The sequence below is a fragment of the Eptesicus fuscus genome, chromosome 11, assembly GCF_027574615.1.
Source record: "Eptesicus fuscus isolate TK198812 chromosome 11, DD_ASM_mEF_20220401, whole genome shotgun sequence".
NCBI lineage: Eukaryota > Metazoa > Chordata > Mammalia > Chiroptera > Vespertilionidae > Eptesicus > Eptesicus fuscus.
The window spans coordinates 83591145-83616841 of record NC_072483.1 but is presented as its reverse complement, the minus strand read 5'-3'; the positions used below and the strand labels follow the sequence as shown (position 1 = coordinate 83616841).

General features: G+C 37.9%; 1 protein-coding gene across 1 annotated transcript in view; it reads left to right on the top strand.

Annotated features, from left to right (window-relative positions):
• NBEAL1 (neurobeachin like 1) overlaps positions 1–25697 on the top strand; it is a 117243-nt gene that overhangs the window by 52486 nt on the left and 39060 nt on the right. The window contains exons 26-39 of the mRNA XM_008146536.3: positions 736–895; positions 1326–1414; positions 3637–4212; positions 5385–5560; positions 9228–9381; positions 9689–9817; positions 11817–12122; positions 12212–12361; positions 14981–15138; positions 20795–20919; positions 21852–21978; positions 23630–23778; positions 24373–24506; positions 25544–25645. Coding sequence (XP_008144758.2) covers positions 736–895; positions 1326–1414; positions 3637–4212; positions 5385–5560; positions 9228–9381; positions 9689–9817; positions 11817–12122; positions 12212–12361; positions 14981–15138; positions 20795–20919; positions 21852–21978; positions 23630–23778; positions 24373–24506; positions 25544–25645 — 2535 coding nt within the window. The remainder of the gene's footprint in view (positions 1–735; positions 896–1325; positions 1415–3636; positions 4213–5384; positions 5561–9227; positions 9382–9688; positions 9818–11816; positions 12123–12211; positions 12362–14980; positions 15139–20794; positions 20920–21851; positions 21979–23629; positions 23779–24372; positions 24507–25543; positions 25646–25697) is intronic.

Genomic DNA, 25697 nt, shown 5'->3' with positions numbered 1-25697 from the left:
CATAGCGACTGGTCAACCAGTCGACTGTCTGCCCCTGGTGATCAGTGCATGTCATAGCGAGCTGTTGAGTGGCCTTAGTATATCGTTAGTATATTATGCTTTGATTGGTTGAATAGCCAACTGGATGACTGGACACTTAGCATATTAGGCTTTTATTATATAGGATTACCCTTTCCATATATGGTTTCAGTTTCTCTTTTTGAAAAATGTTGATCTCCAAAAAAGTATGGGGTTGCTGATTTACTACCTATTTTAGCATATAGATAGGTTGCTTTGCAAACTGTTTCTTTGTTAATAAAAATTATTTTGATAACTGCTACATAAATGGATTACTAGATTAATCTAGAAGATATTTGTTCTCTTTGAGAACACACTTTTATTCCTCTTACAAGCTACAGGGTTTGTTTCCTTATATACCTTAGCCATTAAAAGAAAATTTAAATTATTCCTTTCATCTGCTAAGAAATACATGTAAACTAGAATTTTAAACATATTAATTATTGTAACACAGATGTGTTTTAGTCCAATTTATTTTTCAGTTATTTTTGAATGATGGTGAGATATGGAGCACTCCTCCCTATTAGTGCTGGGTTTTTTTGGGGAGGGGGAGTTTTATACTTAAGGAATATAATTAGGTTTCAAAAAACATTACACCAATATTTTATTCAATATTAACCTGTGACACACTGTTCTCACTTCTCTATATTAAGAAGACTCTATTACTATTGTGACCAGGTTATGGAACAAATGTTGAAATGTACAAATGTTTATGAACGAAGTAAACAACGTATTCGACTCAGAGAAGTTGGCTATTCAGGATTGGGACTCCTTCTAAATGAAACACCTGTTAATACTTCTCTCATTAAAAACCTCATCAATCAAATCATAAATACAGGTATGACTAAGGGTAATGGTACTGATGATATTTTTAAAATAGTCCTGGGCATCTAATGTACAGCATGGTAACTATAGTTAACAACATTGTGTACTTGAAAGTTACTAAGAGAGCAGATCTTAAATGTTTTCAGCACACACACAAAAAAAGGTAACTGAGTTGATGAATGTGTTAACCTTATTGTGGTAATCATTTCACAATATGTACACACATCATCAAATCATTACATTATATACCTTAAATTTATACAATGTTTTATGTCAATGGTATCTTAATAAAGTTGGAAAAAATAAAAGGGCATTTGTTGTTGACAGCAAAAGATAAAATGAAAATGAAGCAGTTATTTCAACATTTATATAACTATTACCTACAGTTCTTTCTTTGGTTATCTCTGGAATTTAATTTTAACTTTTCTTTTTTCCCACCACAGATCCTGCTATTAATTTCAAAGATCTGTTATCTGTGATATATATATCTCACAGAACATACATAAATGTCAGGGTGGTCATCTGCAGAAAGGTTAGTAAACTTTAAGATAGACTTTAAAAATAGTGTCATTTGAATAACTTTTAAATTGAGTGTTTTGCACCAGATGTAAGTTTTAATATCTGTTATTTTATAAATGACATTTTATGGTTTCCTTTTTTGATGTGAATTAACTTCATGTACAAGCATTCAGCATATAAATTTGTTCTTTTGAGCTCATTACATGGGCTCCTGGAAATACGCCCTTTCAGAGTCAAAAGTTTACAGCCAGAGAGTAGTTTCTTTATTAAGGACTTTCAATGATTATGACCATTTCTAATACGTTACCCTATATTTTCGAGTTTCTGAAACTTAGAACTTTGTGGAAAGAATTTTTTATAATTTGTTCATGACTATTCCAACAATGATTTGCCTTCAGTGCACCCATTTAACCTTTAACTAATTGAACAATTAGTTATCCCCTGAGATTCTTTCCAATTATAACCTCCTCTCTATTTCACTAGGAACCACTGACCTGTCTAGCATTTAATTTGCTTCCTTGCTTTTCTTTTCCTGATTAGGTCACAGTAAATCAGTAAATGTGGATATACATCTTTCTTTTGAATGGCTACTTAGTTTTTCAGTTTTGGTTGTTAAGTATTATCTGGTTCTTTGTTGATGGACATTTAGGTTGATTCCTCTTTTTTTATGTTAATAAACTTTTAGAAACAACATTTTTTGCATATATCTTTATCTATTTGTGGTGATACATCTGCAGTACATAATCCATGAAGTGGAATTGCTGTGTCATAGGGTATCTACAGTTTACATTTTGATGGATTTTGCCATATTGTTCTTGAAAAAGATCATGTAAATGGATCCTGTCCTTTTAGTGAGCAATTAGAAACAGCTGTCCATGCAATCTAGTTTTTGTGTGTGTGATTTTTTTAGTAGTTAAAAAAATTTTTTTTCTTTATTGATTAAGGTATGACATATATGTCCTTATCCCCCCATTGTCCCCCTATACTCCCCCCCCCACTCATGCCCTCACCCTCCTGGTGTCTGTGTCCATTGGTTAGGCTTATATGCATGCATACAAGTCCTTTGGTTGGTCTCTCCCCCTTACCCCCACGCACCCCTACCTTCCCTCTGAGGTTTGACAGTCTGATCGATGCTTCTCTGTCTCTGGATCTGTTTTTGTTCATCCGTTTATGTTGTTCATTATATTCCATAAATGAGCGATCTAGTTTTTATCCAAGGAAAGCTTAATCTGGAAGAAAAAAGAATTGGCACCTTTAGAATAATGGTAGCTCACTGATTGATAGCATTAGTGAAGAAAGAAACTCCACATTTCATTGTGCCTTATTACTTTCTATATCAGCATCAGTGTACATTAGAACTATTGATATTGAAGTTCCTATCAACATTATTCATCTCCTGCTGTGAAACACGTCAGAGTTAGAAATTCTGATAAAAGAGATACTCTAAACACTAGGAGCCAAATTTCCTTTTATCTACATAGAAGTTTATTGGCTTTGTGTTAAAAATGTCTTAAGGATCTTACCTAAGTTTGACAGTATTTGAGAACTTTTTATTTTCCCAAAAAGTGAAATCAGAGAGTGGAGATCATACACATTGCCACATCTCTTTAATTTCAATTTCTCATTCTAGTTAAACAGCAGCTTCCATTTTTTTGGAATTAGTTTTTCTGGAATTAAAGTTTAGTTTTGTTTTGTTTCCACAATATAGAATGAATGAAAAAAAATGTTTTTGCCAAAACAACCATCAACTTTGCCTGAAAAAAAAAATGAGATGGGAAAACATTATTCTTGTTTGTCCTATTTACTCCCTAACCCTAGTACCAGGACTGTGCCTGCCACATAGTAGATGTTTAATATTTGCTAAACAAATGTAATAGGCTCATGGTAAATGTTAGGAGGATATAACTCATTAAATTTTAAATATACCTTTATTTATATTTTCTCTCTGACAAAGTTAAATGAATAACATGAGTGTGTTGACATGTGGAGGATTATTTATATTTCTTTATCTTTCAATAAATATTTGAGTACATCTTGACTCTGTAATGAAATAATGTGGATTAGTTTCAGACATAATATCTGCCTTCCCAATAGTTTCTAATCCAGTTACAAACATAATCTTTTGAAAATTTCTCATTAAGTTACTTTGTCATTAAAATAACTGAAAAGAAATTGTTTTTGTTGTAAAGGATTGTGTACTTTTTGACAAATTTTATTCTCTTAATCTCTTTGCAGATTTTACAAATTTTACAGTCCCAGCCAGATGCAGCACATCAAATTTCTCAACAAGTGGGTTGGCAAGACACTTTAGTTAGGCTTTTTGTTAAAGCAAATTTTGAAAATGGAAATACTTTTCATAAGCACAATAGGGCTGTTTTAATGAAAGACAATGATAAAAATATATCAGCTGTAGATATCAAGAGGAACTTTGATGAAAAGACAGACGATGAAAAAATCAACTCTTTTGCCTCAGCTAATGTGTCTTCTGATCAATGGAGTTTGGAGGATAGACATTCTCTAGATTCAAACACACCATTATTTCAAGAAGATAGCTCTGTGGGAGAACTGTCTTTCAAATCAGAGAATCAGGAAGAATTCTGGCACAGTAACCCTTCGCATTTGAGTTTAGATCTTAGTGGAATTGACTCATGTGAACTGAGTGATAGTGGCAGTCAAATGCCAGATAGCTTGCCTAGCACGCCATCCCCAATAGAGTGTACTAAATCATTTTCTGTGCAATCTGACAAAGAAAGCAGCATCACAAATGATACGGGCTTCAGTGATGACTTCTCTTTACTTGAAAGCCAAGAGGTAAAATTCCTTATTTGTCCAAATGCTGTTTTTATTTTTATATGTCTACTAAAGGCTGGTGCACGAAATTTATGCAGGGGATGGGGGGCGGCCCTCAGCCTGTCCTGCACCTCTCCAATCCGGGACCCCTCTCGCAATCCAGAACCACTGGCTCCTAACTGCTCACCTGCCTGCCTGCCTGATGCCCTTAACTGCTTCCCTGCCAGCCTGATGACCCTAACTGCTCTCCCCTGCGGGCCTGATCCCCCTAACTGCTCTCTCCTCCTGGCCTGATCCCAGTAACTGCCTATCTGCACTTCCCTCCTGGCCTGATTCTCCTAACTGCAGATCTGCTCTCCCCTCTTGGCCTGATTCCCCTAACTGCCTATCTGCGCTCCCCACCTGGCCTGATTCCCCTAACTGCCTATCTGCTCTCCCTTCCTCTCCGTGCCCTTCGGACCCCCGCGCAGGCGTGCTGAGAGCTTTCTGCTGCAGCCCCGCCCCTGCCCTGATGGGTTGTTATGTGACTGTGTCCCAGCCAATTTGCATATTTCTCTATTATTAATATAGATTATACAGGCAGTCCTTGGGTTATGTCGGAGATCCATTTCTACCGTGTGATGTAACACAATTTTAGCTGTAAGTCAGAACCCACCTACATAAGCACCTACGTCACTCACATAGAGCACATACACAGCAGTAATGAAGTGAAACAGTAAAAAAAAAATTTTAAAAGAAAGATAACAATTCCTGACCTTGTGGTAAATAAATAATAAAAAACATAAAGCACATATGTACATATGTTGAAATGACGGAACTTTTTTTAATAAATAAATGGGAGATGGCAACGTAACCATGAAATGACATACATCGAGTCTGACATAACCTTAGGAGTGCCTGTATACTTCTAATCCGTAGAAATGTGTAGTTGTTAACAGTTCCATTTTTATATTCAGGTTCTAAGTTTCATGATCTCAGATATTAGGAACCTGTAAGTCACTAAATTGTCTTGAGAACAAAGCCAGTGTCTTACTTATCCTTGTATCTTTCTAGGACCTACTAGTAAAGTTCCAGGTTCATCCAGGCACTTTAATAATATGTTAAAGGATTACAGTCAGTATATGTGATGGTTCTTCGGTACTTTTAACACCCACTCCCTCCAATAATCTAATATTACTTTGTATTTTTTATAGAGATGTGAGGAGGAGCTTCTTCAATTACTGACAGATATTTTGATCTATGTAATGTGTAAAGGACTAGAAAAGTCTGATGATGATACTTGGATTGAACGGGGACAAGTGTTTTCGGCACTAACTAAATCAGTAATATCCAGTGAGCTACTTCGACCATCAGATGAAATAAAACTAATGTAAGCATTTCGTTGCTGACTTCCCCTCTCGTCTTGGAGTGGACCAGAGTCTAAAATATTTTATTGAACATTTATCCAGTATTCAGTGGATGTAGAAAAAAGGAGAAACTTTGTTTTCAGCCCCTTTTTTGGCTGTTGCCCTTCTATTGGGATTTAGAGAGAAATCAAAACTAGTTCCAGTGTGAAGAGATTTAAATCTTAAATTAATTTGGGTTTTAAGTCATTATATATTTCCTGTTGTTTACATTGTTTTCTGCAGTATCAAAGCACTTGATGCTTGATGTTCGATGGTCTTGTCCATGTTTGAGGGTTTCCATGCTAAGGGAAGACAGTAGTGTTTTGTTTCTTTTTAATTTAATAAATCTTTATTGTTCAGATTATTACAATTGTTCCTCTTTTTTACCTCATAGCTCCCCTCCACCCGGTTCCCACCCCACCCTCTGCCCTTACCCCCCGCCACTGTCCTCATCCATAGGTGTACGATTTTTGTCCAGTCTCTTCCCGCACCCCCCACACCCTTTTCCACCCGAGAATTGTCAGTCCACTCCCTTTCTATGCCCCTGATTCTATTATATTCACCAGTTTATTCTGTTCATCAGATTTTTTATTCACTTGATTTTTAGATTCACTTGTTGATAGATATGTATTTGTTGTTCATAATTTTTATCTTCACCTTTTTCCTCTTCCTCTTCTTAAAGAATACCTTTCAGCATTTCATATAATACTGGTCTGGTGGTGATGAACTCCTTTAGCTTTTTCTTATCTGTGAAGCTCTTTATCTGCCCTTCAATTCTGGATGATAGCTTTGCTGGATAGAGTAATCTTGGTTGTAGGTTCTTGCTATTCATCACTTTGAATATTTCTTGCCACTCCCGTCTGGCCTGATAGTTTCTGTTGAGAAATAAGCTGCCAGTCGTATGGGTGCTCCCTTGTAGGTAACTAACTGTTTTCTCTTGCTGCTTGTAATATTCTCTCTTTGTCATTTGCTCTTGGCATTTTAATTATGTGTCTTGGTGTGGTCCTCTTTGGATTCCTTTTGTTTGGGTTCTGTGCGCTGCCTGGACTTGTAAGTCTATTTCTTTCATCAGGTGGGGGAAGTTTTCAGTCATTATTTCTTCAAATAGGTTTTCAGTATCTTGCTTTCTCTCTTCTTCTGGCACCCCCATAATTTGGATGTTGGTACACTTAAAGTTGTCCCAGAGGCTCCTTACACTATCTTCATATTTTTGGATTCTTTTTTCTTTTGCTTTTCTGCCTGAGTGTTTTTTGCTTTTTTGTATTTCAAATCTTTGACTTGATTCTTGCGATCCTCTAGTCTGCAGTTAGATCTCTGTATAATATTTTTTATTTCAGTCAGTGTATGCTTAATTTCTAGATGGTCCTTTTTCATATCCTCGAGGGTCTCACTAAATTTATCGGCCTTTTCTAGAAAATTCTTGAAAAACCTTATAACCGTGATTTTGAACTCTATATCCAGTTGTTTGCTTTCCTCCATTTCTTTCATTTGTGATCTCTTTCTTTGTCTCCGCATTTTGGCTGCTTCCCTGAGTTGATAGAGTGGCTTTGTGTGCTAGGTGTCTTTTGGGCCCAGTGGCTCAGCCTCCCCAGTTACCTGAGGTGGGCACTCTTGGTGCACCCCTTTGTGGACTGTGTGCACAGTCTTGTTGTAGTTAAGCCTTGATTGTTGTTGGTATCACTGGGAGGAATTGACCTCCAGGCCAATTGGCTGTGAGGATCAGCTGTGTCTATGCTGGGAGAACTTCTGTGCTGGAGACACCCTTATGAGACAAGACTTGCAAAAGCCTCTTTGCTCGGCTTAGATGGGGTGGAGTCTCAGGGTAGAGCTGACAGCATTGGTTTCCCGTCAGGCCTGCCCTAAGAGGCCCCTGGGTCTCAGTGTCCCTCGGTAATCTCTGCAAGTACCTCTGAGAGAAAGCCGCCCTCGAGTTCCGCCTGCTGCCAGACAGTCCAGTTTCTCCCTGAATGAGTCTGGGTCCCCAGAGTCTCGCCCGGAACTGGAGTTCAGTGCTGTCGGGAGCTTTTGTCTCCCTCCCGCTTGAGAAAGCCAGCCATATACTCAGTTGCCCGCCCTCTCGGCGCACGCACACCTCGGTACCTTTGCCTTCCGCAGTTCCTCTGAATCTCCGCGTGCTTTTCTCTTTCTTGACAGTCCAGTTTCTCCCCAAAGGAGTCTGGGTCCGCAGAGTCTTGCCCGGACCTGGAGTTCAGCGCAGTCGGGAGCTTTTGTCTCCCTCCCACTTGAGAAAGCCAGCCGCGCACTCAGTTGCCAGTCCTCTCTGTGCACATGTGCGTTTCAGTACCTCTGCCTCCTGCAACTCCTCTGAGTCTCAGTGTGCTTTTCTCTTTCCTTCTAGTTGTAGAATTTCCTCTCAGCCAGCCTTCCTGTGGTTCTGGATGATGTCCGTCTTGTCTATTAGTTGTAGTTTTGAAATTGTTGTGCAAGGCAGCATTTTAGGTATTTACCTATGCTGCCATCTTGGTTTCTCTCGAATTCTTTGTTTTTCCACAGAGCTTGACCCACTATAAAGAATAATAAGGCTTTCTTTTCTAACCTAACAGTTTCAGCTTTAGATAAACTTTTAAATATTTCATGGAGACTTGAATGTGAATTATTTTCATAGCTTTTTAATAGTCAACAGGTAACTTTTACTTTGCCATTTAGTATTAGGTATATTAACCCTACCAGACCGCTGTACCGATTTTTTGGTAATTTCCCAATCTGCCGTTATACCGCTGTACCTAGATGAAAGGTAGACCTATTTTCTACAATGTCTCAAGATCCATCTTATTCTAACCACTTTTTTGCATGTGACTAACATTTTTCTATATCATGTTGATTTTTTCTCTTTAAGGCTCAGGAGCCCAGGTATTGGGGACAATTAGGTTTAGGGCCTCAGGTCTGGTAGGGTTAAAAATAGATTCTCCAGCCCTGGCTGGTGTGGCTTAGTTGGTTGGAGTGTCAACCTGTGTACCAAAGGGTCGTGGTTTTGATTCCCAGTCAGGGCACGTGCCCAAGTTGTGAGTTTGATCCCCAGTTGGGATGCATGCAGGAGGCTTCCGATCAATGATCTCCCTCCCTCCCTCTCTTTTCCTCTCACTCTAAAATTAATTTTTAAAAAAAGATACTCCAGAGATTAAAAAGTTGCTTCATTATTATTAAACCAGAGGCCCGATGCACGAAGATTCATGCAAGAATGGGTCTTCCTTCCCCTGGCTGCCGGCACTGCCTTCATTCCTGCTGGAGCTGCCTTTTCGCTCCGGCCCAGAGCCGTCTTTCCACCTTCCCACACTGCCCAGAGGCCCGGAGTTGCTGGGCAGTGTGGAACGCCTGCATTGTCACCATGGCATCGACGCAAGTGTCCCTCCCCGCCCCTAGCCGCTTGGCACCTACGTATGCAAATTGACCCGCCATCTTTGTTGGATTAATTTGCATACTCGCTCCTGATTGGCTGGTGGATGTCGCGAAGCTACGGTCAATTTGCATCTTAATCTTTTATTAGTGTAGATTCTATCCAAGTGTTCTGTGATACCTGCCAGTGGTAGTGTATCTTTGGAGGTACAGTCTTAGTAAATAGTAACTGTTTTTAAAATATCCTACTATTTTTCTAAGTTTACAATGGTTTTAAGAGGACTGTTTTACACTTAGTTTGCTGCAGAAGATGTTAGAATGGGCAGTCACAGAAAACAGAGAAGCAAAAACTAATCCAGTTACTGCTGAAAATGCCTTCCGACTCATGCTGATCATACAGGACTTTCTGCAGTCAGAGGAACTAGTTAATTCAAACACATGGACTGAGAAGGTATAGTAATATTTCTTTTGAAATTATTTCTTTGGTAATGAAAGACTCTTTTTTAAGAACTTTATTTAAACAAATTTTGTATCCCCTCTTTTCAGAGTATTAATACTTAATCAGATGCAATAAACATGGATAAGATATGATAGTCACAGATTTTGTTAGCTTGTTACTAGGATAAGTCTTTTGACTTTTACTAACTGTACATTGAACTAGTTTTGAGATATTTATAATTTGTATTAGTGTTGGGGAAAACTCATCATCAGATTAAAGAACTGAATGTTTTTCTGTTTCAATTCTTCCTTTGCATTAGCTTTTAGAGGATATGATGCTGCTCTTCGACTGTCTGTCAGTGTGGTATTCTGAAAGTCCATTATGGGTAAAACTCTCTCAAATTCAAATCCAGTTGCTTCTAGGATTTATTGGAAGGGGTAATTTGCAGGTTTGTCAATTCTCTTACACATTTTCTATATTTGCAAGCAATTTAGAAATTATTTGTATGATAACTAGGTGATAATATGTTTTCAGTATTTTAATTTTTTAAATTAGTTCCAAAATATTTATGATTTCATTCTTGTTTCAGTTTTGAGAGTCAGCTAATTATTTTTTCCTGATTTTTATGACTCAGTATATTTTTAAGGTTTCCCTTTAAAGTATTTATATGTAGCTTATATTAGAAGGCATTGCTCATATCTATATTTAATGAAGCTAGAAGCTATACTGCTTGCATAGACTATTTATATATGTTCAGTTTAAGCAAATTATTTACTTTTTAAATATATTTTTATTGATTTCAGGGAGGAAGGGAGAGGGAGAGAGAGTTAGAAACAGACTGAACCCACAACCTGGACATGTGCCCTGACCAGGAATCAAACCATGACTTCTGGTTCATACGTCGATGCTCGACCACTGAGCCACACTGGATGGGCTAGGCAAATTATTTTTTTAAGTTGTTCATTTCAAAATCATATTCTGTTACTCTACTAATCCACTAATCCAGTTTACATTCTATTTAATATTTTTTCATTCATCACACACCTACTGAATATCTACCAAGTATTAGCATTTTTGAGAGACAGACAGAGAGACATCAATTTGTTGTTTCACTTATTCATTCTTTGGTTGATTCTTGTATGTGCCCTGACCAGGGATTGTACCGGCAGCCTTGCTGTATCAGGATAATGCTCTAACCAACTGAGCTCTACCTGGCCAGGGCAGGGTGATTAGATTTCTGATCAAGGACTTGGTCTCCTGTGTACCTGTCCTTTATGTATCAGAATGCTTTTGATTGCAAATAGCAGAAACATCAAGTCCAACTGACTTCTTAAGATTAATTGACTCATGTAATTGAAAATTCCATAGTCCAAATGAGTTCAAGGCATGATTCAGTCAAGGCTCCAATTCCATTTATTTGCTGTTCTTGCAGCACTACTCTCCATCACATGTCCTTTGGTCCTAAGCTTGGCTGCTCTTATTATCACAGAATGGTTGCCAACAGCTCCTGGGGCTACGTGCTTCCTTATTCATATTCAGAGAAAGAGTGCTTCCTACAGTCACTGTTGGTAGACAGTTCTCCATGGATCTCTTATGTTTCTGCATATCTTATAACTAGAGACCCTGGATGCTTTTGTTATGAATGGTCTTTCTGAGGATGCATGTATAGTGAACAGCTTTGGAAAGCAGAGATCATGTCTTTCCTCCAGAGCAAAAGGCAGGTTTGTTTACTCTCCAGCATAATAAAGATAATGTCTCCCTGCCAGGCAAAGTTTAGGCACACTTACTACCACATATAAAAGATTTGGGTTCTCTGTGCTCGGGGTTCCTCTCTTATAATGCAACCATGGTGTGTGCCGGCCTCATCTAGTCCTATTCATCCCTCACCGTGGGAACTGCAGTTGGGGGAACCAAGGTAAATGCTGATATTCTGGCTTTTGCTAAAGCTGCAGATCTTCGTTTCTGACCCAGGAGTCTAATGTCTTCTGCCAGTATCTATGAAACTATGGTAGACTAACTTATTAGCTTAAAGGTGAGATAAATTCTGAGACCCTTCACATTTCTTAACAGTTATGTAAAAAAAGTTCTGAACTTGCACTGATAAGAATGAATGAATCCTGAATGAATCCTTGTGACAAAGATAATGACATGAGTTGATTGAACTAGTCACTGTGGCAAGGGGTTGGAAGTTTGGCTTTTAACCTTTAGGACCTATTATTGAAACTAGAGGTAGAATCATTCCCCTGTCCTTTTAGACTATAAGAGGAGTGAAATGGATGTTGGATTAATTAGCTACCACAACTTTACTACATATTCCAAATTAAACATGTGGTAGATACATTTATAATTTCTTTAAAAAAAAACACACACAACTTCAAGAGTGAAAGAACTTTTGCTATCACCAAATGTTGGCTTTATTCTGCTCTGTCTTACCTGTTTTCCTTTAGGTTTGTGCAATGGCATCAGCTAAGCTAAACACTCTTCTGCAGACCAAAGTGATTGAAAGTCAGGATGAAGCATGCTATATTTTAGGGAAGCTAGAACATGTTCTAAGCCAATCAATCAAGGAACAAACAGAAATCTACTCATTTCTGATTCCCCTCATCCGTACTCTGGTTTCCAAAATTTATGAGCTTCTCTTCATGAACTTGCACCTGCCTACCTTACCTTTCACCAATGGTAGTTCCTCATTTTTTGAAGATTTTCAAGAATATTGCAGTTCAAGTGAATGGCAAGTTTACATTGAAAAATATGTAAGTTTTACCTTTTTTGAATGAGATTTTTCTGGTAAATTATTATTTTTATGAAAGTATATATTAAATTTTGTATATATTTTTATAAGATTATACCTTATATGAAGCAGTATGAAACCCATACATTTTATGATGGTCATGAGAACATGGCACTTTATTGGAAGGATTGTTATGAAGCCTTAATGGTGAATATGCATAAAAGAGACCGGGAAGGAGGAGAAAGCAAGCTCAAGTTTCAGGTAAAAATTGTTAAGTGTTTTAGTATCTAGTTTTTTTTTTTATGTTGATTTCAAGTAATAACAAGCCTGAACTTTGAAAATAAATAGTATGTCTAATTGTCTACAATTATTTCAGAATTGGAAGGAAAACATTGATCAGTAACAAAAATTTAATAGTGATTATATAAAAAGTCTATTAAGCCAAAACCGGCTTGGCTCAGTGGATAGAGCGTCAGCCTGCGGACTGAAAGGTCCCAGGTTCGATTCCGGTCAAGGGCATGTACCTTGGTTGCGGGCACATCCCCAGTAGGGGGTGTGCAGGAGGCAGCTGATTGATGTTTCTCTCTCATCGATGTTTCTAACTCTCTATCTCTCTCCCTTCCTCTCTGTAAAAAATCAATAAAATATATATATTTTTAAAAGTCTATTAAGCTGATAGTAGGTTTCTCTAAGGAGTCTGGATATAAATCAGTGCTTAGAGGGAAATTTGTAGCATGAAATATTTATATTAGAAAAGAAGGGCCTTAAATTAATAATTTAAGTTTCCACCTTAAACTAGAAAAAGAAAAGTAATCTAATTAAATTAGTTTCTAAGTCAATGAAATTGGAAGTAGAAAAACAATAGAGAAAATCAATGAAACCAAAATCTAGTTATTCAGAATATCAATAAAATTGATAAATTTCTAGCCATATTTATAAAGCAAAAAAATAAAAAATAGCCAATACCCGAATAAAAGGGGAGGTGTTATCACTGACTTCACAGACATCAACATGATAATAAAAGATTACTACAAACCAGTCTATGAACATAAATGACATGACAAATGAAGTGAATCAATTTCTTGATAAATACAAATTTCCAAAACTAACACAGTAATAAGTAGATAACCTGGATAGTCTTCTGCATGTTAAAGGTAATTGAATTTATTGGTAAAAACAAGTAAACAAATAAACAACTTCCAAAAGGGCAAACTTCAGAAGCAGGTTGTTTCACTGGCAAATTTTACCAAACATAATGGAGAAATTATACCAATTCCTCACAATCTCTTCAGAAATAGAAAAGTGGGATCAATTCCCAACTCATTATATGAGGGCAATATTACACTCCTGTTCAAATCATACAAAATAGTACAAGGAAACTACAGACCATTGTCCCTCAGGAACATTGGTGCAAACCAAATACAGCAATGTATGGAAAAATAATATATCACAACCAGGTAGAGTTTATCTTGGGAATGCAAGGCTGGTTCAACATTTGATAATCAATATAATGGACCACATTAGTATACTTATCAAGAAAAAAAAAATACACTATCAGATAACAGATGTGGAAAAGTATTTGACAAAATTTAACATCCATTTGTGATCAAAGCTCTCAGCAAGCTGGAAACAGAAGGGAAGTACCTAAATTTCTACAAAAATCCTATAGCTAAGGATTTAAGGGTGAACAAGTAATAGTGCTTTCCTGTAGGACAGTGGTCGGCAAACTCATTAGTCAACAGAGCCTAATATCAATAGTACAACGATTGAAATTTCTTTTGAGAGCCAAATTTTTTAAACTTCTTCTAACTCCACTTATTCAAAATAGACTCGCCCAGGCTGTGGTATTTTGTGGAAGAGCCACACTCAAGGGGTCAAAGACCTGCATGTGGCTCGCGAGCCACAGTTTGCCGACCACGGCTATAGGATAAAGAAGATAGAGAATTAGACAGGAATGTCTCCTCTCACTATTCCTAATCGCTATTGCTTCATAAGTCTTAGCAAATGCAGTAAGAACAGAAAAAGAAAATCCCACTTTTCTATTTCTTCTTTACATTGGGAAAGAAGAAATACAACTATTTGCAGATAACATGATTTTCTATGTAGAAAATTCTAAGAAATCTACTGAAAATTTCTTACAATTAATGACTTCAGCAAGATTGCAGAACACAAGATCAATACACAAAATTCAATCATATTTCTGTATGTTAAGCAATAAACAACTAAAAACTGAAATTTAAAAAAATACTTGTAGCCCTGGCCAGCATTGCTCAGTGGTTAGAATGTTGGCCCGCATACCGAAGAGTTGGGGTTTGATATCCTGGTCAAGGCTACATACCTGGGTTGCAGGTTCTATCCCATCCCCAGTCAGGGCACATATGGGAGGCAAACAAATGATGTGTCTCTTTCACAGCAATGCTTCTCTCTTTTCCTCTCTCCCTCTCCTCTACCTTCCACTCTCTCTAAAAATCAATGGGAAAAAATCTCACTCCTTGGGTGAGGATAAAAAAAATACTATTTAGAGTATCTCTAAAAAAATGAAATACTTAGGTATCAGTTTAACAAAATATTCATAATGGATATGCTAAAAACTACAAAACGTTGATGAAACAAATTTAAAAAGACCAAATAAAAATGCATGTTTATTTCATAACATAGGCTCCTTGTTGGTTATTTTCTCAAGTTTAAAAAAAACCACAATGGATATGGCTAGATTAAGGAAAATTATTCCAAAATAATAAGAAAATCCTGTTGATTACCAGCTTCTTCCTTGTGCTATATGATTTTATTGGGTCAAATTTTTAAAGTTACGGCATTAAAATTTCAAATATACATGTAAATATATGATTCAGTGGTATTATTTATTGCTGTTCCTTTTAGGAATTTTTTGTGGAGCCATTTAATCGAAAAGCACGCCAAGAGAACTTGAGGTATAATAATATGCTTAAACAACTTAACACTCAACAATTAGCCACTCTGAGACGCTGGAAGGCAATACAGATCTATCTTACATGTGAAAGAGGACCTTGGGCTGAAAGGTATGAATGTATACCATCTATTAAGTAACCTTTTTCTTTAGAACTCTGGTCTAGAACTTTGTAAGCCAACAACCTCTCCAATACAATTTAAAAAACATTCAGTTTATAAAAGAACATGAGAGATGGGAGAACAGGGTATGCATTTATTTTTTTAAATTAATTGTGAAGTTGTCATACGTCCTTTCTTTGGAATATGATGAATGATTGGAATTAGGCTTATAATATTTAAAGACCTGTAAAATGATATTAAATGAGGAAAAGAAAAGATTCAAAATATATGGGATAACATCAAGATACGTAAAATGCAGTTTATGACCAGAAAGAAACACACTCAACTGTTACCAGTGATGACCTTTGGAAAACAAACAGTGGAGGAAAAAATTGCTGCCAGAGGTTGCAGTCACAAGTCACAGCTGCGCAAATGTATGCATTTAAAAATCCAACTTAAAAAAGCATCTGAGTTCCTTATATATTTTGGATATTAATCACTTACCGGATATATCATTTGCAACTTTCTTCTGCCATTCATTAGGTGGTCTTTCTGTTTTGTTGATGGTTTCTTAACATGTGCAAAAACTTTAGTTTGATATAGTCCCATTTGTTTATTTTTGCTTTGTTTCCCTTGCTGAGGAGACATGTCCAAAAAGATAGTGCTAAGAGCATTGGTCAAAGAGTTTAGTGCCTATGTTTTTTCTAGGAGTTTTATGGTTTCAGTTCTTATATTTAAGCCTTTAATCCACTTTTAATTTATGTTTATATATGGTTTAAGAAAGTGGTTCAATTTCATTTTTTTGTATGTATCTGCCCAGTTTTCCCAACACTATTTATTGAAAAGACTGCCCCATTGTATGTCCTTGCCATCTTTGTCGTAGGTCAACTGATCATATAAGCAAATATTTACTTCTGACTGTCTATTCTATTTCATTGATCTAAATATCTCTTTTTACACCAGTACCAAATAGTTTTGCTTATTATAGCTTTATAGTTTGATATCAGGAAGAGTTATGTCTTCCACTTTGTTCTTTCTAAAAATTTCTTTGGCCATTTGGGGTTTTGTGGTCCCATGTAAATTTTAGGGTTCTAATGCTGAGAAGAATGCCATTGGTATTTTAATAGGGATTGCTTTGAATCTGTATATTGCTTGAAATATGTAATATTTAAGATATGTAAGCAGCTCATACAACTTAACACCAAAAAACCCCCAAACGATCCAATTAAAAAATGGACAGAGGACCTGAAATAAACATTTCTCCAAAGAAGATACACAGATGGCTAACAGACATAGGAAAAGATGCTCAATATCACAGTCATCTGGGAAATGCAAATTAAAATCACAGTGAGATATCATCTCACACTTATTAAAATGGCTATCATCAATAAATCAACAAATCACAAGTGCTGGTGAAGATGTGGAGGAGAGGGAGGATTTTATTTGCATTATATCCTGGGGTATTTTCAGGGACCCCAGGCTATTACTGGGTCTAGTTTGCATATGTGTCCCTGGATCTATTTGTTGGGGAAGGGACAGTAAGGAAGTATGTGAGTTATAATCTGGAGCTTTTGCTGAATCTTCTGGAAAGCTGAGTTCAGGCACTACCAAAGGGAATGATGGTTCTATCCCACAACAGGCTTCAGATTATTTGTGGGTTGTGAGAGTTACCTTGAGGATGCCAGCTATAGGGAACCCTGTTATTTTTGTCTCTCTCGCACCACTTCCTCCTCCTGCTACTAAACCCCTCCTTTTTGTGAGGAACCCACTCTGATATGGCCCCTCCCAACTCACCTCATCACAAAGGTGCCACAGACTCAAGTTGGGCAATTACTCTTCCCTGAGACTTTGCTGCTGGTGCTGTGAGGGAGGACTGTGTCTTTTGGGATCACTAAGCTAACAGAATGTCACCCACCATGTGGAGAAGCCAGTCTGCGAGGTGGGAGAATGATTCCTGGTGACATTATTTAAACCTCTGCATCCATCCAGACCAAATGCACTCCTAGACTTCAAGTTATGAGAGCTAATATATGTCTTAGGTGCTTATAAGCAATTTGATTTTTGTTTCATTTACTTACAACCAAAAATATAAAATTGACCATTATATTGTAGTACCTAAAAGAGCCATCCTATATAATAAAAGCGTAATATGCAAATCGACCAAATGGTGTAATGACCAGTTGGCGGGGGGGCAGGGCTGGCAAGCAGGCGGCACCAGGCCAGCCAAGGCACATAACAATGGGCAGAGGGAGGGGATGGCGATGGGGTTGGGGGAGGCAGCAGCGACCAGCGGTGGCATGATGGGAGCGGGCAGGGCTGCGCCAGCCAGCACCATCCCTTGATCGGCTGCCCAGTCGCCTTCCTCGGCTGGTAGTGGCGGTAGCAACGGGGTGATGGGGATGGCACCTTCCCCTGTTTGGCCCGGTTGCCTCCTGCAGAGGGAGGCCAGCGGCAGTGGCAGGCTGATGGGGGCAGTGCAGTCCCCTGATCGGTTCACCCAGTCACCTCCCGCAGAGGGAGGCCATCAGTAGGACAGTCCCTAAGGGCTCCCGGACTGTGAGAGGGCGCTGGCCGGGCTGAGGGACCCCTGAGTGCACGGATTTTTGTGCACCAGGCCTCTAGTTTCTCTCTCTCTCTCTTTCTCTCTCTCTCTCTCTCTCTCTCTTTCTCTCTCTCTCTCTCTCTCTCTCTCTATATATATATATATATACATATATACATACATACATACATACATACATACATACTAGGGACCCGTTGCAGGAATATTTCCTGCAAGACTTCTGGCGGCGGACTTCCCTCCCACCCCCCCACCTCTCCCGCTGCAGTGGGCGGAGGCAAAGGGCCAAAGGGCGGGGCGCCTCCCGCCCGTCCCGCCCACCCAACCCAGCCCACCTCGCCCCGCACTCCTGACCCTCTGCGCCCGCTGACGCAGCTGCCTCTGTGGCTGTGTACTGCCGCTGCCTCTGATCACCCTGACCCGCCACGCACGCTGCCGCCGCCTCGGCCCCACACGCTGCTGCTGCTGCGCGCCCCGCCCGCCCGCCTCGCCACGCCCCGCCCGCAGCCACCACCGCCTCCAAGGCCACCGCAGCCTCGCACACTGCCCACCATGCCCCGCCTGCCGCCTCCACTGCGCGCCCCGCCCACCGCCACTGCCGCCACCACTGTGGCCGCATCGCCGCCGCTCACACTGCCCGCCACTGCCTCAGAGGCCACCATGGCCGCGCGCTCCACAGCTGTGCCACCGCCCACCTACGCAGCCACCATGCTTTCTGCTTTCTTCACTCCTCCCTCCCTCAGCATATGCAAATTAACCACCATCTTGTTCGCTCTGATTGGCTGTGGGCATAGCAAAGGTACGGTCAATTTGCATATTACTGTTTTATTAGATAGGTTATATGGCTAACATGCAAAGTGTCCTCTCAGGAGTTCGACCGAGAGACTGGGAGTTCAATCACTCGCTATGACATGTGCTGACCACCAGGCGGCGGCGCAGAATGAAGGAAGGTCCTGGCTGGCAGCTGGTAGCTGGGGAAGGGAGGCCCTGGCCGGCAGCCAGCAGCTGGGGAAGGGAGGCCCTGGCTGGCAGCCGGAAGGCCTCGATCGGCCCTGATTGCCAGCCAGACCTAGGGACCCTACCCATGCACGAATTCCGTGCACCAGGCCTCTAGTTTCAGGTAAAATACTTGAGTGGTATTTCCTAGTGCAGACTTTATTAGAGCTGTCCTCTGTGCATGGTGCTAAAGAAGAAACCATTATGTAACCTGCATCTGAGCTCTAGCATAAGAAAGAAGGTCCCTATGGCAATAGCCACTGGGATATCTACCAACTGGCTGTGTTGTTTCAGGAGAATCAAGAACCACGCCAATTCATTGACAGATGCCAGCAACATGTTGTAAGTCTTGCTGGTAAGGTGTAGCCCAATAGCAAAAGACTTTGGCAGTAAGCAAGAAGTCCACAGTTAGTATCAATTTGGAAGCAGAAATCAAGGCATGCCCAGGATGAGAGTTTTTGTCCCTGAGAAAGAAAATAGAGAAAAATAGGATCCCAATGTTAGAGGCCCTGGGTGCAAGTTCTAACTCTGGCATTTATAAGCTACATGACCTCAGGAAAGTAGCCATTTTCAGCCTCAGTTCTCTCATGTACAAATATTGATAAAAATAATTATGATTAAGGCACATACCTGAATTGGTTTTTATCACTACCATTAAAGTTCTTTACTTTCTGAATTGTGGTGTAATTTATATGTCTATCTTCCAAACTTTGCTCCTTAAGAGCAAAGACTGTTGTACTTACCTCTTTATCCCCAGGCCGACATTCCATCTACTGAGCCAAACCAGCTAGGGCGCCAGATTGTTTTTAGCAGCTGCACCATTTTGCATTTCTGTTAGCAATACTTGAGTATTCCAGTTCTCCACAACCTTACCAGCGCTTGCAGTTTTTCAATTTTTTTAATTATAATTATCCAATTAGGTGTGAAGTGTGATGCCTTATGATGTGACATTTACCTAATGACTAATGATAATTGAGCATCTTTTCATGTACTTGTTGGCCAGTTGTATATATCTTCTTTGGAGAAATCTCTATTCAAGTCCTTTGCCTATTTTTTTATTCTATTGTTAGACTTTTTGTGCTTGAGTTGTAAGAGTTGTCTTTATAGTCTCAATAATAGACCCTTATTAGATGTACTTGAGGCCCAGTGCACAGATTCATGCAACAGTGGGGTCCCTCAGCCTGGCCTGCACCCTCTCGCAATCCGGGACCCCTCAAGGGATGTCAGACTGCTGGTTTTAACCTGGTCCCTGGAGGCCAGGCTGAGGAACCCCACTGGTGCACAAATCTGTGCACTGGGCCACTAATATGCATGTAAGATCTTTGGTTAATCTCTTCCCGCTCTCCCCCCTCTCCCCTTCTGAGATTCATCAGTCTGTTCCATGTTTCCATGCCTGTGCATTGAGCATCTGCCCCCTGGTGGTCAGTGCGTGGCATAGCTACTGGTTGAACAGTCGCTTAGGCTTTTATATATATGTAGATAATTTGTAAATATTTAGGCTGTCTTTTCACTTTCTTGATAGTGGCCTCTTGATAGTGCACAATGTTTTGAATTTTGAAGTCCAATTTGTCTGTTTCTTTTTGTTGCTTGTGTTTTTGATGTCATAGCTAAGAAACCATTTCCAACTCTTAAGGTCATGAAGATTTACCCCATATTTTTTTCTAAGAGTTTTAACTCATATTTAGATCTTTGATCCATTTGCAATTATATCACTTTATTTTTAATAAAATTATTTTATTTTGAAAACTTTATTTGGAATAAATTTGTATAGCTAGTTAAAAACTTCCATATAACCATGAAAGAATTAAAACATATCAAGTTATACATATGAAGGTTTATGTTCAGACACTATTTCTGCTACCTATAAACCACATGGCATTTTAGCCACACACAAAAAAAGTTAGTTTGCCTTAGATACCTCATATATAAACTGTAGTTACACATGCATTGGTTTTCTCTCAGGGTAGTTTTTGGATCAAATAAGTTAATGAATGTGAATGTTTTTATAAAATGGTGTTAAGCACATGTAAAGTACCTGATACTTTCTTATTCTATTTCAGTCTGTAACTTTAAACTAAATAATTTTATGTGTTTATTTTGAATATTGATAGAAAACAAAATCCAATTCACTGGAAACTAGCTAATGTAGAAAATTATTCCCGTATGAGACTTAAGTTGGTGCCGAATTATAATTTCAAAACCCACGATGAAGCTAGTGCTTTGAGAGATAATCTAGGTGAGTTCCACTGGCTATTTATTTGTTTGTTGAAGATACTAAGGGTGTTGATGTGGTTCGTTATTGTTTTTATTGTTTACTCATGAGAAAGAAGGATGATATTTTAGAATTGATATTTGAGTGGTTATATGTATTAAATTCTGTTACTGTTGGCCTAAATCTAACATGACTTCCTATTTAAATTGATTGCAATTTTTCAAACAAAAAAAAATAATTTAAAATAATAAAATTATACTGTCATTCATGTGAAATGTGTTATCTCTAATATCCATTGTGGTACAGTGAAACAGTGGTCCTTTCTCCTTACTTTTCTTACCAAGACTGAGGCCAATGTTAAATATATCTAGAATTCTTGGCAATGCTAGGGCTTTCTTTTATAACGTGTTCTTACAGCATTCTAGATACTTAAGAGTCTTAGTTGGGCCAATGTCTTTTTCTTAAAAATGCATAGCCTTGCAATAATTCGAAGCAGACTTTAAAGCAAGCATGTCAAACTCATAGCTCGCGGGCTGCAAGTGTGACATGCTTGCTTTAAAGATTCTATAATTCTTTAGGAAACCATTCTTTTCTAACCTTCTGACTTGGCATTTCTCCCTTTTGAAGAGAGGTCTGTGAAATACTCTAAAATACAGATTAAGAGTCATTGGCCAGTTGTGTGTATACATAGTTACCTGTGTTCCATTGTATCCATTGTGTTCTTTTGTGTCCAGTGACTAAGTTACAGATGAAATTAGTATCAGTTTTTAAATTTTTTATAAGTTTCCTTAATATATTTGTCAGTAGAGTTGATGCCATAAAATTAATCAAGAGAGCTAAGTACCTTCTTTACTTGTAATGCACATTATCATATAATTAATAGTCAGAAGTTACAAAAGAACTACAATATGATTTTTTTTTGCTCTGTGGTTAATAGATATTTTGTTTTTAAACAGGTGTCCAACCCTCACAGCCTTCCAGTGATTCATTGCTTTTGGAAGTAGTGAAACAAGTAAAAGTTAGTGATATGGAGGAAGATAAGTTAGATCTTTCTGAAGAAGAAATAACAGCCAGAGTAAATATGTATGTATATGTATTTGAAATAACTTAAAATTATTTTGTTCTGAGAAATGGGATTATAAAATTGTGGAAGATAACTTGCTTGAAATTTTAATACTATACATTTCCAGGGTCCAACAGTTAACGTTATATCAGCTGTTAGGAGTGTATCAGTGTTAACTGAGATTATTTAGGAAGGCTTCTTAGAACTGAGTTAACTTGAAACTGGACCTTGAAATTAGAAACTATTTGATTTGAATGAAAATGGAAATATGACATCCATTTTATGGTTTATAGCTAAAGCTGTGCTTAGATGGAAGGTACAGCATGAAATATAACTCTTAAGCAAAAGGAAGAAATTATAAAGATAAAAGCAGATGCCAGCCAGCGTGGCTCAGTGATTGAGCATTGACCTATGAACAAAGAGATCATAGTTCGATTCCCAGTCAGGGCATATGCCCTGGTTGTGGGTATGATCCCCAGTGTGGGCTGTGCAGAAGGCAGGCGATCAGTGATTCTCTCTTATCATTGATGTTTCTCTCTTTCTCCCTCTCCCTTCCTCTCGGAAATCAATAAAAAAATCTTTTAAAAAAAGATAAAAGCAGAAATTCATGGAAAAGAAAAAACAAAAAAATATAAAAGAAAACTAAAGTTGGTTATTTTTGTTGTTGTCGTCGTTTGTTGTTAATTCTCACCTGAGAATATTTTTCCATTGATTTTTAGAGCTAGTGGAAGGGAGAGAGGGAAATATATAGAGAGAAACATCAATGCGAGAGACACATTATTGATTGGTTGCCACCTGCACGCACCCCAACCTGGGCCAGGGATTGCACCCCAGCCCAGGGCGGGTATCAAGCCTGCAACCAAGGTATATGCCCTTGACCGGAATCCAACCCGAGACCTTTCATTCCACGGGCCAGTGCTCTATTCACTGAGTCAAATCAGTTAGGGCTAAAGCTTTTTACTAAAACACAGATAACAAAATAATAAACCTCTAGCCAGACTGGTTAGGAAAGAAAGAAAAACAACATAAATTACCAGTATCAGCAATGAAAGAGGAGATAATACTACAAATATTAAAATTATTAAAAAGAAATGCTAATGACCACTTTATACCAATAAATTTGCGAACTTAAATGAAATGCATAAATTCTTAACAATATATTTTGTGTAAATAAAAAAATACCATATTCAAATATAAATCTCATGTCTTATAAAATTAATATCCAATAGTTTTTGCATTATCTACAAAAATATTCTGCTTCATATTTAAATATTTTAAATATTGTCCAATATTCTCATTACTAGTTTCAAAAAAGTATGTTTTACATTTTAATTGTATATGACCTACTAAAACAAAATTCAGTGAATCTTTAATACTAATGGCAGAGGTACTGGCCATGTCATTTTAGTTATATTTGGGAGACATGAATTGGTCCACAGAATATATTGTGAATAAAGGATTACAACATTAGTGGTTTCATAAATTATTATTAGAAGTGCTAATTATGGTGGATTTTTAAGCTGTGAAATGAGACTTTCCAAGAGCAAATCAAACTAGAGCAGCAGCAGCATCATAGTATCCCCTGACAAGAAACAAAATAATGCTATGTACTGCTAACCTCCATACCTTACTTAGAGTGAAGTCAGTTTTGATTGGTGTTTGTTTTTACAGTGATGAGAATAAAGAACAGGATCAAAAAGAAAAGTTGGTGTTCTCAGTAGACTGTGAACTCATTACAATAATTGACGTAATTCCTGGCAGATTAGAAATCACTACTCAACACATTTACTTCTATGATGGCAGCATTGAAAAAGAAGATGGTGAGGAGTTCTGGGGGAATGATTTCTGTTGTTCAATATTAAGTATTCAGTTTATCAATCATTAATGTGAAAAGAAAAACGGGACTATGGAATTATAATCTATCATGAAAAGGAGAAATGGAGAGTCATATGGGATTAAATTTACATTCAACAATGTATTTAAGGGAACGCTTTTGTTTTATCAATGTTCTCAAAAGGTTTGGTTGAGGGGATTGCTATAAACTTAAGTTATAAAATACAATAATAATTTTACTTGTATGTCCACTCATTCCTGTAGGCTTCTCACCTAATCCTTTATCTGAAAATAAAAGGATATTTAAATCTAAAATGTCAACATAAAGAGATAAAAATGTTTCTAAGATATCATATTCAGAATAATTTTGTATTCTAATAGGAAGTACAATAGCTATAGCATTTTAAAATAGTTTAAAAGAAACAATTTAAATGTCCAATAAATTTAACAAATAGTGTTTTGATATAGAAATTGAATTCCTTTTCCCTAAGTGCTACTTTTGTTGGGAACTAGGAGGTATTTTCTGCATAGCATGAGTAACTTTTTATGGTACTTAGTCACAAGACTCCTTCTGTTTTAAGGGGTAGGCTTTGATTTCAAGTGGCCTCATTCTCAAGTTCGAGAGATTTACCTGCGGCGTTACAACTTAAGGAGGTCAGCCATTGAGATTTTTCATGTTGACCAATCCAACTACTTTCTCAACTTCAAAAAAGAGGTATGTAGATGCTACCTTTTTTGGAAGCCCCAACGTATTAGCTTGAAATAATTTTCCAGTTAGTGAGCTATAATGAAACTTTGGAGTCTATTCTTTCATCAAGTCAAAATGTTAGATGTACAGGGTTGGGCAAAAGTAAGTTTACAGTTGTTCATGTGGAAAATAAATAATAATACAAGAATAAACACTATGTTTTGCATACTCACAAATGTAAACCTACTTTTGCCCCACCCTGTACTTTGGAGACTAGGCATTATATGAATTTTTGTTGGGATTTATGTTTGAGTGTATAGGGAGTGCTTGTTTTCAGTTTTTATATATGAGTAGGTAGGAGAATATTGAGTGTTAGCCAATACGTAACTATGATATCCCAATTATGAAATATATATAATATGATTGGATTTATGCAATTAGGTTGGGTTCAACTAAACAATAATGGGTTATGTATTTAGTCTGGAGTACAGTAAATTCTTAAGCAGTGTAAATAATTAACCCTTTGCACTCGCTTTTTTCTCGATTCCTTTATTCTAATGCTAACTGTGTCGAGTCACACTTGACATCCGAGTGCAAAAGGTTAATAGATTACCAGCCACTGAAGCCAGGTTCCCTGGGTCCAAGTATCTGCTCCACCATTAGCTGTGTAAACTTGGACATATTACTTGCCACATCCTTTCTTCCCTCTACCATTCTCTTGGAGTCAGACTTGCACCACATTCTGACATCTGTCCCCACCTTGCTAAGCTCTCTCTCCACTCTCTCTCACAGACGTCTCTCCTAATAAAATTGTTTCATGTTCAAGTCTGTCTTGGGGAGTGATAGATAGTGAGTAAAGTTTCTTTTGGGAATGATGAAAATGTTTCTAAGATAGATACTGCTGATGGATGCACAACTCAATGTACAAATTAGACCACTGACTTGTATACTTAAATGGTGAATTTTATGGTACAGGAATTAATCTCAATAAAGCTGTTACAAAAGCTTTAATCCTGGTTTGTCTTGATTAATTTTTAAGCTATAAAATGCTGGTTTTTTAATAGGTCAGAAACAAAGTATATAGCAGACTGTTGTCATTTCATTCTCCAAATAGTTATGGAACTAGATCACCACAGGAGTTATTCAGAGCATCAGGATTGACACAGGTAGGAAACGGTGTTCATTTTACATCTCAGAGTTTTGCATAAAAGTAAAACT